General features: G+C 35.6%; 1 protein-coding gene across 10 annotated transcripts in view; it reads left to right on the top strand.

Moving 5' to 3' along the window:
- The window catches only part of CACNA2D3 (calcium voltage-gated channel auxiliary subunit alpha2delta 3), a 732,114-nt gene that overhangs the window by 697,365 nt on the left and 21,089 nt on the right, over window positions 1–13,660 (top strand). For 9 of the 10 annotated variants that reach the window (XM_038411603.2, XM_038411604.2, XM_043518751.1 and 6 more), the window contains 2 exons: window positions 1,670–1,725; window positions 5,776–5,887. In XM_038411603.2, coding sequence (XP_038267531.1) covers window positions 1,670–1,725; window positions 5,776–5,887 — 168 coding nt within the window. Of the gene's footprint in view, window positions 1–1,669; window positions 1,726–5,775; window positions 5,888–13,660 lie in introns of those variants that run through there. The other variant, XR_006282707.1, reaches the window with a different exon arrangement.

Here is a 13,660-nt window from a genome sequence, read left to right as displayed (position 1 = left end):
ATCTCTGGCGTAAAAGTCTTAGAAAATATATAATATAGGAATGTATAATTGAAGCTTTTAATAAGTTATTCATGATTGTCACTTATATCCTTATGTCTTTGCTTAACAGTCTAGCAGCTTGCAATACGCAAACCAAATTTATTATTGTGGTTACTGTTAAATTTAACATGAATGTCTGGCTGTTTTTAGTGCTGCTTGGGTGGGCTGTAGTCAATAGAACGCTGTCTTAGTGATTCATTGTGTTATTTCGTGATTTCATAAAGTATTCTATAAGTTGGGTCCTTTAAAACTTATGCCAGATCAAGGTGTGCTTATCACATGTTATTTAATTGTTGACTTTATCTAATCCCCACAATGTTTTAAATGAACATAGATGATGCATTAGTGAGCATGGACTTTTGAAAGAAATTGGACCTATTGCCTAAAAAAACACAGAGAAGAATCACACAAAAGGAAGGAGAGCTTTAAAAAAATCTATTTTGTGTTATTATGTAAACAAATCACTTAGAATATTCTAAGATGTGTGTTTTATTATTGTACTTTTCAGACAGCTCAATTTCAGGCTTAAATGTAATCTCTCCATAAATAGGAAGCAATCTTTTCTTGTAACTATTTTGTTTTAATTGAAAAGTATTATGAGCTTTTGAAAAGACAGTTTGAAGTATACGCAAAAAGAAAAGGAGTACCTGTGGCACCTTAGAGACTAACAAATTTAAATTTAAATTTGTTAGTCTCTAAGGTGCCACAAGTACTCCTTTTCTTTTTGCGAATACAGACTAACACGGCTGCTACTCTGAAAAAAGTTTGAAGTATGATCTTGGAAACTGTAATTAATTGTCCATTAACACTCTGCAGAATTGAAATGCATCTCTCAAAGTAAATATCAGAAAAAAATCATATTACAAATGAGATTTTCTTGTTAGTTGTAACAACATCAAAAATTGCAAGAAACACACTTCTCCCCTTCTGAATTTGAAAATTTGTAGTCTCTTGTCATTAAGGTTAACTTTGCATGTTGATTTCACATTATAATAAAAGCTGATACATTTCAGTTGACTTTTTTAATAGTAAACCTACAGCGTATTTTCATGGGCTAGTGTATTTTCTTGATAGATAGACCAAAAAAACCCCCAAAACTAGTTAGCCACTGGTTAATCAAGTCTGTTCTACTGCTAGAAGTAAAATAATATTTTATTATTTAGGATCCTTGAATAAGCATAAGAACGTATTTTATTTGTATTTCTGTATCATGGCCAGGAAAGTTCTAACCATATGGCTTTTTACTAGAGAATCAAAATATTCTGTATGATGAAGAATAACTATAAATAATGGTCAACTGTAAAACTGCTGTGGGCTGCCATGCGCTGGGAATTTTAATGAGCTTTCTCATGTAAAAGCTCTTGATTATAAAATGATGTAGCTACAATATCTTGATAGTGTTAATTTCAGAATAACTTTTCACTGGCAAGATAAAGCCTACAGAAAATATAACAATAGCAAAAGATAACTCAGGAGTTATGCTGGCAGCTAGAACATCAGTTTCTTGTTTGTTTTTATTTAAAATGGGATGAATGGTATCACCGTACCGACAGTTTAAAGATGGAACAAAGAGCTAATATTTTGAAAACGTTCTATGTAATAATATGAAACATTTTGATCATTTCTTTAGGTTCTTGGTGGAATTTAATTTGTGCAGTTGGTGGCACTCAGATTTAACAGCAAAAGGTAAGTGTAAACTGTGCTTATGGCCCTAATGAAAAACATTCTAGATTTAATTCCACTTTTAATATTAAAACATACATTAAGTGTTTTATTTACTATATTAATATTGTTAATGGTAAATTTTTGTTTGTCATCAATATTATATTCTCTTTCAGCCCTCATTATGATTGTTTAGGACTCAGTTGTTTTCCATATCTCTCTCTGTGTGTGCTTATGTGTATTTTTAATACTGCAGTGAAATTACAATGTATTAGCATAAAAGCAGAACTTAAAATGCATGTGACATATAAATAATATTAAGGATGATTTTGTGAAGGTGATTTTAAACAAAAAACAGAATACAATAAAACAAGATGAATTTTTCCTGTTCTAATATTTTTTTCTTTTCTAAATTAAAAACAAAAAAATATTCCAGCTTAATGCATCGTCATTAGCCTCATTCTGTTTATAGCACATATTGTATAAAGCTGGTCAAAAATTTTCTGATGTAATTTATTTTCTATTGGAAAATGCTATTTCATCAAAATCAAAACATTCTGTGGGAATATGTCAATTTAACAATTTCATTTAGGAAAAAAACTTGAAAAAACCCACATTTTGATAAGGTCTAAATATTCCATTTTGACCTTGTCAGAACAGAGTGCTTTGATTTTTTGTTGTTTAAAAATGACTTTATTTTAAAATTTATTTTATTTTATAGTCTATATAAATGACGATAGATTATAAAAGTGTTAACCAAGTTCAAACTGGAACAAATGTTTAGATTTTATGGAATCAGGTTTTTTTTAAAAAAAAAGTCAACATTTTTGTTTCATGGGAACTTGCCATTTATTTTTTTCTGATTTGGAATGAAAACAAATATCAGAATGTCAGAATTTCCTGCAGAATGAAAATTTCTAGTTTTGATCAGCTCTTATATTTTTTTAAATCCTTTGTGATACTTCAGAATTGCTGTATGATAATTAGTAAGAATAGTGTTATTAAACTGTTTATTACACTAGGTATCTTAAAAACTTGTCATTTGCCACTGTAACAATTAAAACATTCTCCATTTCAAGGCCCAGATCCTGAGTTGCTGATAGCATAGTTTAGGAGCAAGGGGTGCACACACAACCTTTCATTTACCTTTTGCATTCCTTTGATCCTGGTTTGATTCTGTTGCCTCCTCCTCCACATACCCAGGAGCCTAGTAGTTCAGGCATTCTCCTAGGACAAGGGAAGACATGGGTTCAGTTCCCTTCTCTGGAGCAGGGATTCAGACCTGAGTCTCCCACATTCCAGGTGAGTGCCCTTACCACCAGACTAGAGTGTATTCTGTGGTGGATCTCTCTCAATCTCACCTATTGAAGCTGTTCCACATTGTATAAATAATTAAATGGTCATTAGCACAGGGACTTGATCTTGGATCTCCATCATCCTAGCTGGGTGGCCTAATTACCAGACTGTAGAGCTTTGTTCTCTCTGGCCCAATGACTAATCACGTATTTTATACAAAATTGAACAGCTTCAGCATGTGACATTGGGAGACCCAGAATACCCTAGCTTGGTGGTAAGGGTGCCATCCTGAAATGGGGGAAGAATTAAAATATTAGCTCTGGAGCAGGCATTCAAACCTGGGTCTGTTGATACATGAGGGAGTAGGGCTCCAGAATCATAAGTGGGGATCACACCAACCACTCAGGGGCAGCAGGTATTCACCATCTCAAATGGAGAGAACAGGAAGGAAAGGGGGGAATGGTGCAGATCCTTGCCAGTTAACCTCATCTAGGTGGCCAGACCCAAAAAAGTGGTCCCTAACAGAGGCAGAACCCTGCAGTGTCATGTGATCCCCCCACTCCTCTAGTTTTCACGCATTTGATTATAAAGATTTTTTCCATCATAAATTCCTGACTAGTGTAAAATGAATGTAATTCTCAAATCTCCTTAATTATTTAAATGTAATTCTTACTCATGAAGCATGATGCACAGGTTTCTGTGGATCAGATATTTCCCACTCTGTAAAACAGTGTCAGATTAGTTCCATAGGTGCAAGACACAGAGGCCTTGTCTACATTCCAAAATTAAGTTGACCTAAATTAGGTTGACGCACAGCCCCACAATCATTATTGCAATTTCTCATGTCCACACTAGCTCCTTCTGTCAGCGGAACGTGTCCTCATCTGGAGCGCTTCCACCAACTGAAGTGAGGCACTGACAGCCGGAACCTCCCCCACCCTAGAGTTGACAGCTGGAGACACTCTAACCCCCGCCCTGGTGGCGGGAGCCTTAGTGCCAGGGCTGGCAGCCTGGACTGTGGCCACCTCCCGGTAAGAGATTGGGGGGGGGGGTGAGGAGAGCCTGAGTCTTGCCGCCTCGTAGTGAGGGATTCCACCCCCACACTTAATACCTTACCAGGAGTCAGACAGGCTTGGGCTCTCCTCCCCGCCCTCAGTCTCTCACTGGGAGGCAGCCAGCCATGGGCATTTTTCCCTACCCAAAAAAAAAATCCCTCATCAACAGGTGATGTAAGTAACATAAACACTGCATCGCCCAAACTGCACCCACTTAAGTGCTATGCCTCTCATGGAGATGGGGTTATTAGGTTGATGTAGTGGGCAACTTACATGGGCGGGATCACCATTGTAGTATAGACACTTACATTGTTAGATCGATGTAAGCTCATAGGTGCTGGAACTGGGGGTGCTGCTACACCCCCAGGCTTGAAGTGGTTTCCACTATACATAGGGTTCACAGTTCGGTTCAATAGCTCTCCGCACCCCTACTATAAAAATTCCTCCAACACCTCTCCATAAGCTGCCTTTCAATCGACCTAACTCTGTAGTGTAGAGCAGGCCAGAGGTAAAGTTTTCAAAACCACTAACATGACTTAGGAGCCTAAGTGCCTGTATACAAAAGGATGAGACGTATCATATTAATCTCCCCCTCTTCCTGTCTTCTCATCTCCCTCCAACAATACCCTGCCTAAGTTTGATGCACATGAGAAAATTTGTTTTTGTTTGGCATGTAAAAATAATATAGTTCAGAGAGAGATATCCTACTGTCTCTCTTTGACTTACAAACCCAACTTTACGATAATTCCCTGACTGATCTGCAGTAGGCTTACCATTGGCTCTAAAACGATCTTGAGTGGAGAAACTCTGGAGTCCATGAGCCTGTTCAGTGTAATCTATCCTTGCATAATTGATAGCCAGTTTCCCCAGAAAGCAATTAGTTGAAGACATGTCTAGAGGTTGTAAAATATGATCCAGTGAATAAGTCACTAGAGTGGGGGGTAAGGAGACCTGCATTTCATTCTCAGCTTTGTCACTGTCCTGTGGTTTGACTAGGAACAAGTCATGTCACTGCTGTGTGCCTCAGTTTCCCCAACTGTAAAATGGGAATAGTGATACTTACCCTCCCATGTAAAGCACTTTGAGGGCTCTAAGGATGAAAAGTGCTATGGAAAGTTAAGTATTATTATGTTATGGAGGGAAAAAGCCAGAAATAAAAGACACCCAAAAACTGAGCATCACTTCTTGGTGAGATTTTTTTTCCTTTTTTTTTTTTTGTCCCCTACATCCTTTCTTTGTGAGTTCTGAGACAATGCAAAGACTCAAGGGTCACCCTCCACAGAAATGATATGCTGACTTCAATTGAATGTACAGTACCTTAATTAGGGGTACTCCAGCAAATACGTTTAAATACAATTATTAAGGAGAATTAGAAAGTAGATGTGTACACTTGAAACATAAAAGCAGCAGCCAGTTTTGCTTGAGTCTATCCATAGTGTGAAAAAAAGATCTTGTCCATAAATGAAAACTAGCTTGGCTAAGGGTAAATCACAAATAACTAAGATAAGGTTTATGTCTTGCAAAATTACATCCCCCAAGTAAAAGAGTTTTTTGTTAATTAAAAAAAAGCATTTTGCACTGCCTAGGAAATATCACAGGGTGGCAGAAGCTGAGTAATATTTCCATTCACTGTAAGCTGTTTGGTACAGTAGCTCACATTGTTGAGAGTTTTTGTGTGCCTGTTCTTCCCAAGTAACATTAAGATATTTTTATATGCCTATAGCACAGAGATTGAAACAAACCCTAGAGCCTTGTGATACTGAATATCCAGCATTTGTTTCTGAACGCACTATAAAGGAGACCACGGGAAACATTGCTTGTGATGACTGTTTCAAGTAAGCTCTTTCAATTTTTTATACAATGGATTGTGACAAACCAGATAAACTGAGATTTTTAAGTTTATGTTGAAGGATATGCAGTTCTAGCTTTTACATTGTGTCTTATCCATCAATGACTGGATGCCATTTCTATCAGTAGTGTAGGGGTCATATAAAGGGTTAATGTTCTGAAATTAAAGCAAGGGATATTATACTGTACCAGAAAATGCTGGGTAGGTCCAGGCTTCCAGTGAATGAAGAAGTTCTTTGCAGTGGTATAAGTTTTAGGTCAACAACTGGAGACCAGACTTGTGCAATATCCTAAAAAAGGGAGAATTATTTACTGATTTACATACAGATGAAAAGTCAAGGCAGTTAGTTGTCCTATAAGCAAAACAACATAGGAATTCCACTCGCTTTTGGTGCAGTGGTATCTGTTTGTTCTGTTTGATTCTCCAACACTCTCCCCATATTGGAGTTGTTAAGCTGAAAAGCATGGGAGAGGAGTAAAGATCTTTTCCCAAGCTTTCGCGCTGGGAAGCTGAGCTGACAATGGACAAGTCTGGCACATATTAGACATCTCTTGGTTGTTTGTACTATTACGATAGTAGACGAGTCCTTCCAAGAGTTAAAAGAAGAACTTCAAAGAAAATTAATTCGTCCCAACTTTCCCCCCAAAAAGTAATATGCTTGCTCATTGCATTAGTGTCTCTCTAAATCAATAATAAGAAATGTCACTTAACAGTATATTATAATTAGAATGTTGCTCAGTTACTGAACATAAATATAGTTTATGCAAATGATTATATTAATTTTGTATACTTAATGATGGTTTCTGTTTTTTAATTTAACTTTCCCTATACTGAGAGATCATTGTCACAAAACACATTAATATTTGCAATAGTATCGTTTCTATCACAGAAATACCAAGAACTAGTGCAATCAAAATTCCTACCACCTTTGATTTATTTGGTTCAGACAGAAATTGTTATAGCCTTCTTCCTCCATCCTAAACCAATATGCAGTTAGTAACTAAGGGTGAAATCCTGGCCCAATTGAAGTCAATGGGTGTTTTGCAGGATTTCACTCTAAATGTTCATTTCAACCCATTTCAACACACACGCTTTGTAATAACCTGAACATCTTAAAAAAAAAGTGAGTGAATCCCTGAGGTATAATTTATAAAGTGATCATTTGAAGGCACTTCAGTTACAGTGAACAAACTTCTGAATCTGAAAAATGTATTTTTCTTACTGTAAAGGGTGAAGCACACACAGCAATTTGGCCAATGTTATGTCGGAGCTAGCAAGTGAAATGTCAAGTGTTTGGTTCACACACTTATTGTGGGGGGTCAGCCAGATGGTATGCCAGAGGCATCCACCTTTTAACATAATTAGGGACAAATTAATAACATGTCAGAAGCCTAAGAGATCTTTTTAATTTTTATAAAGTACAAAAGATTGCAACATCACTCAACTTTACAACAAAGGTAGAAATTGCAAGTCTCAGAACTTAATATTCTATATTGATCTGAGTACAGACCACTTGGATCAAGACATATTATCGCATGCTGGAACCTGTAGCCTATAGGCTACACCTTTGTATTAAGGATGAGAACGGCTACAAACCATATTGTAGAACTTGGGGCTGAGAGGTGCATTTTGATCACCCCATAGCTTTTTGAAGACTTAAAACGTGCTGAAAGTGAGTATTCACTTCTGGTTCATTTCTGGTTATCATTTAGTTATAAGGAAACTATTGCAGTCATGTCAGAACAACTCTTTTTATAAGGCTTTTGGTGACAGAAGTAGTCTTATTTTATAAATTAATGCAGCAGAACACTTTCATTGTAACAACAGGTCCTACTGCATGAAAAGTACAAACTCAAGAAAATCAAGCCATTATGTTCCCACATAGCAAACACATATTGTTATATTGCTATATTATGCTTGACGTCAACAATGTAGAAATAAAACAGTATGGCTTTATCATCATTGCTCAGAGGATTAGTGAGAGCATGCACAGCAAATTACTTTATCACATACGTTTTGTTTAACATTGCAAAAAGGCTTGATTCCATTAAAAAGAGATTGATTTAACAGTACCAGATTTTCAGGCTGTGTAGGTAATTTCAGGGCAAAGGAAATAACTTTCAAAAAATAATATAATTCTGCAAAACTTGGAAAGCAATGAGTTGGAAACTGAGCTTAGTGAAAATTATAGTATTTTAAAAATAATGTGCTAAGATGATTTTCATAGAAAAACATTTTATGTTCCACAGTGGAACAAAAAACAAAACAAAACAAAAAACCACCACAACCAAATCTACGTTAGTTACCAACTGTTCTCAAGCCACCCATTATTTTTCTCCACAAGCAATGGCAAACCATAGAGAAATAATCCTGAAGAACTGTTAGATTCTCATGGGAACACTCTTCGTTATGCAGTTTACCCACTGACTGTCATTAACAATCTACAAAGTGCATCTAAGATTGTACTCTGCACTGGTTACCAAATGTTTTGCTATAACAGCTTTCCCACAGAATAGCTAAGGAATTTGACCCAGAGTCTTCTGTGGGCCTAAATCTTATGACCCATTTTTCAGTTTCATGGCTTCAGTACAGTAAATATTTTTACAAGGAAGCATATTGCTCAATATTCTTAATTTAAGAGTGGTGTCTCATTTGCTCCAAGTAAGGGTCCAATATTACAGGGTGCTGCGTGCTCTCAACTTCCACTGCCTTCAGTGGGACTTGAGGGTGCTCAGTGCTTCATATGATTAGATGCTAAGGGTTTCAATCCAGCTCCCAAAGAGTCAGTGGGAGTCTTTCCATTGATTCTAATGTGAGATGGATCAGGCTATAAATAAGTGTATTTATTTTACACATTTATACATATAGAGCAGGGTGGCTACTGTAAAAAGGTATTTGCAAATATTCAGCTGAATATACATCACAAATTTACTCCCGAGGTATTCCCAACTCCTTTGTTTAATTTTCACATGCATTCATATGAACAATTTTTGCTTTCAAGAACATTTAGGGAAAGTGAAAATGTCATAGATATTTACGCAAGTATTCAATCTGGAAATATTGCAGTCTTCCACTGCAAGAAAGTTTGTACCACAAGTGACTCATTCAAGCCTTTCTCCGGTTTTGTAAAAGTTTTGGTCAACCAGTTAGTGAAATGAAGCAATATTATTTGACTTACAAAAACAATCATTCAGCACAAATATTGATTGTGAATAGAGCATACACAAAGCAAGAATCAAATGACTATCCTGCATGATATAGCTTGCTCTCAACTCTTATTGACTCACAAGGGACTTCAGGAGCCTGAGTGATAGGGTCCAATTTAAAGGCTGTAATTTGTTTGCATAAAACTTTAAAATAAATTTGAATATTAGGTATGTGAATTAAAATCAAAGTGCTGGTAAATAAATCACCAGTATTATAAAGGACTACATCAAATATATACATTGTTCACTCATAAATAACTCTATGGGCTTGTTTGAAAGCCCATTTAAATCAACAGAAAGATGCCTACTGACTTCAGTGGGCTTTGGATCAGGCGCTAAATGTGTGCATATGAATATAATATAATCTTCTATGTGTAAACTTGCTATAAAGAAAGAAATAGTTCTTCAGGACAATTTGCAGTGTTTAAAATGTTTTTAAAATATAGGTTTTATTAAGAAAGTAGGAGCCTAAAAGAAAACAAGAATTAACATAAGAATGTCATTAGGGTCAGGGTTTGGCTGCTTCAACCAATAATTTTTTGTCATTCAATATTCCACTGATTATTAAATTAATCTGTTATTGTAACAGAAATCAAAAACAAGTCAGCCCATATTTTTGGGGCATTTGAGATTGTCAACAAGAGTACAAAACTGAATATGTTGTTTTTTTACATAAAACGTTTTCATATTTTCCAGTAAGCTGTTTCTTTCTTGTACATACACAAGTACACGCACACAGTGTTGTGTTTTAAACTCAAATGACAGACTGTTAAATGTTCCACTGAATAAGAAGCAGCTGCAGTTTTGAAAATAGTTGCTTAAAAGAGATAATGATTTATCAATGGTAAGCAACACTCTTCCCTCTGAGTCAATACTGCACAGTGCCCAAAGCCCTCAACGTGGTTTTTAAGGGACACTATGCTGTTTGGAGGTGATGTCTTTTAGATTAGACATTAAATTTAGGGCTTACTAAGTAATTCACAGCCCTATTCACAAATATAGGGTGTTACCCCAATCACTTAACTAAATTCTAATGCAGGTAATTCTGTCCACCTAAATTCTACCTCAATTTCAGTTGACTACAATATTATTTTCTCGCTTTGGCTATGTTCTTTGCCTACCTCACATGGGGATTGTGAGGCTTAATTAATGTTTATAAAGCGCTTTGAACTACTTGGATGAAAGGTCTCTTAGAAGTGCAAAGTGTTTATTATTATAACTTAGAGAGGAAGATAACATTTACGGTGCTAGAATTTGATAAACATGCCAGTATCAAACCTTTGCAGTATATCCCTGCTGATAAAATATTCCTTTCTAAACTAATTATTTTTTCTACAGTTGTAGGCATTTTGCATTAAAATTCTGCTAATTTTGTTAGGTTCACTTAGAGATATACCATTCATTTTGGTATAAATTCAGGGACTTATGAACAGGGAGAGATCTCCTATTCTAGTATGTGTAGCAAATAACTCTTCTGCTTATTACCTAGGTAGTAGATTTATGTCTTGTATTTTCAAAATTGCATGCATGCAGTTACTGTTAGTGAGTAGACAAATGGAACCATTGGAACGCATAGCTACCAAATTTGCACATGCAATTGTGGTAAATTGTGTGCGCAAATTAGGCAGACATCACATACATGCTAATTTGAAAAATAGGCCCTTTTCCTACTTTGTTCAGGTACAGTAATGACACACTGGACTTGGCTACAAGTCAAGGGCCTGGGCCTGCTCCTATTGACTTGAAAGGCAGAACTCCCATCAGTTTCAATTGCAGCAGGATTGGGTTTAAGAGACTAACTGCATGGTGACAAAATCCTGAGGAAATATGCTCATCTCCATTTGGATTTCTTGTGCATAGAGTTAAGGTACAAAATAAAGAGAAATGTAAATAGAAAAAATGCTATTTTTAGGGCTGTCAAGCGATTAAAAAAATTAATCGCGATTAATCACGCGATTAAAAAAATTAATTGCAATTAATTATGTTGTTAAAAAATAATAGAATATCATTTATTTAAATATTTTGGATGCTTTCTACATTTTCAAATATATTGATTTCAATTACAACACAGAATACAAAATGTACAGTGCTCACTTTATATATGGTATATTTTTATTACAAATATTTGCACTCTAAAAATGATAAAAGAAATAGTATTTTTCAATTCACCTCATTCAAGTACCATAATGCAATCTCTTTATCATGAAAGTTGAACTTACAAATGTAGACTTATGTACAAAAAAACAACCTGCATTCAAAAATAAAACAGTGTAAAACTTTAGACCCTAGAAGTCCACTCAGTCCTACTTATTGTTCAGCCACTCTCTCAGACAAACAAGTTTGCAGGAAATAATGCTGCCTGCCTCTTGTTTACAATGTCACCTGAAAATGAGAACAGATGTTTGCATGGCACTGTTGTAGCCGGTGTTGTAAGATATTTACATGCCAGATGCGCTAAAGATTCATATGTCCCTTCATCTTCAACCACCATTATAGAGGACATGCATCCATGCTGATGACGGGTTCTGCTTGATAATCCAAAGCAGTGCAGACAAATACATGTTCACTTTCATCATCTGAGTCAGATGCCACCAGCAGAAGGTTGATTTTCTTTTTCGATTGTTCTGGTTCTATAGTTTCTGCATCAGAGTGTTGTTCTTTTAAGACTTCTGAAAGCAAATCTACATGGATTTCTTAAAATGTTCTTAAAATGAACAACATGTGCTGGGTCATCATCCGAGACTGCTATAATATTAAATACATGGCAGAATGCAGGTAAAACAGAGCAGGAGACATACTCTTTTCCCCCCAAGGAGTTCAGTCAAAATATAATTAAATATTATTTTTTTAACGAGCATCATCAGCATGGAAGCATGTCCTCTGGAATGGTAGCCGAAGCATGAAGGGGCAAACGGATGTTTAGCATATCTGACACATAAATACCTTGCAGTGCCAGCTACAAAAGTGCCATGTTAATGCCTGTTCTCACTTTCAAGGGACATTGTAAATAAGAACCCAGCAGCATTATCTCTTCTAAATGTAAACAAACTTGTTTGTCTTAGCAATTGGCTGAATAAGAAGTAGGATTGAGTGGACTTGTAGGCTCTAAAGTTTTACATTGTTTTGTTTTTGAGTGCAGTTATGTAACAAAAAAAATCTACATTTGTAAGTTGCACTTTCACAATAAAGAGATTGCATTATGGTACTTGAATGAGGTGAATTGAAAAATACTGTTTTTTATCATTTTTACAATGCAAATATTTGTAATAAAAATAATAGCATAAAGTGAGCTCTGTACACTTTGTATTCCATGTAGTAATTTAAATCAATATATTTGAAAATATAGAAAAACATCCAAAAATAGTTGTTCAATTTCAATTGGTATTTATTGTTTAAGAGTGCGATTAAAATTGTGATTAATCGCGATTAATTTTTTTTTAGTTAATCGCATGAGTTAACAGCGATTAATCGACAGCCCTGCTATTTTTGCTATTTTTCACCAGGAAACCAGGTAAACATGCCTGTACCCATCCCAATTCAGGAAAGCAGTTAAGTATGTGTTTTACTTCAGTTGGACTTAAGCACAAGTGTTTTCTTGAATAGGGATGTGTTCTTGAATTAAGTTTGCTTTTTCATTATGTAAGATAAAACTTCCCTTTTTAAGCCATATACTGCATGCACCATAACTGTTAACATTCATAGGAGTTACTGCATTGAATAACAGCTATATTGTATACATAGCCCACCTAAAATGTGAATAAACTAAACCCTGCCTAAGCCCCTGGTGTACACCAATATGTTCCATGTCATAAGGGAAGAAATACATAGCTATCCAAATTGCAAATCACCAGGGAGCCAACCAAGGCAAGTTGTTGTTGTTGCTGTTTTTAAGGGATAGTGTTTTTTGCTGCTTTTTACACGTAGAAACAAGTAGATGAGATTGGAATTCTAGTTAATTTGGAGATCACACAGCCCTTTGTGCAGTTTTTTAATAGCAATTTTAAGATTTGTCCATAGAATGTGCTTATTCAGCAGTGATCAGATAAATAACACAACTTAGATTCAGATTGTACTCAACATGAGTTGTACAATTTATAGGCATTAAAAATATAATGGTATTTTAAAACCATTCAATTTTGAGATCTAACACAATTTGCTAAAACACTTCTGCATTTGTTGTTTGGCAGAGGCTTACTAAACTGCTGTACTTAATCTTACTTCAAATGTGTAAATAAATATGCAGTTCAATTTTCCATAGAATAAATAATAATTTGCCTTTTCAGATGGAGTTAATTTACTTTTAAACAAATCAGCTTGCCACATAAAACAAGCAAAACACCAAGGCCCAATTTCTTCCCTGTTCATATATCAGGATCTCCACATGGATTCCCGGAGTGAGTTGGGCGGTAAAATACAATCACCCCTTCAGAAGTAGTTTTGGTTGTTATTCATTTTACCATATTCATCTTAAAGGCCCATGGGCAAAAGCAACTATTCCTTATAGTTGATGTTACATTGTCTGTTTTATGTAGTTGCTTTTTCAGCAGCCATGC

The sequence above is a fragment of the Dermochelys coriacea genome, chromosome 7, assembly GCF_009764565.3.
Source record: "Dermochelys coriacea isolate rDerCor1 chromosome 7, rDerCor1.pri.v4, whole genome shotgun sequence".
In the NCBI taxonomy this organism is placed as follows: domain Eukaryota; kingdom Metazoa; phylum Chordata; order Testudines; family Dermochelyidae; genus Dermochelys; species Dermochelys coriacea.
The sequence above is the reverse complement of the archived record's forward strand: the minus strand, read 5'-3'. Positions and strand labels throughout refer to the sequence as shown.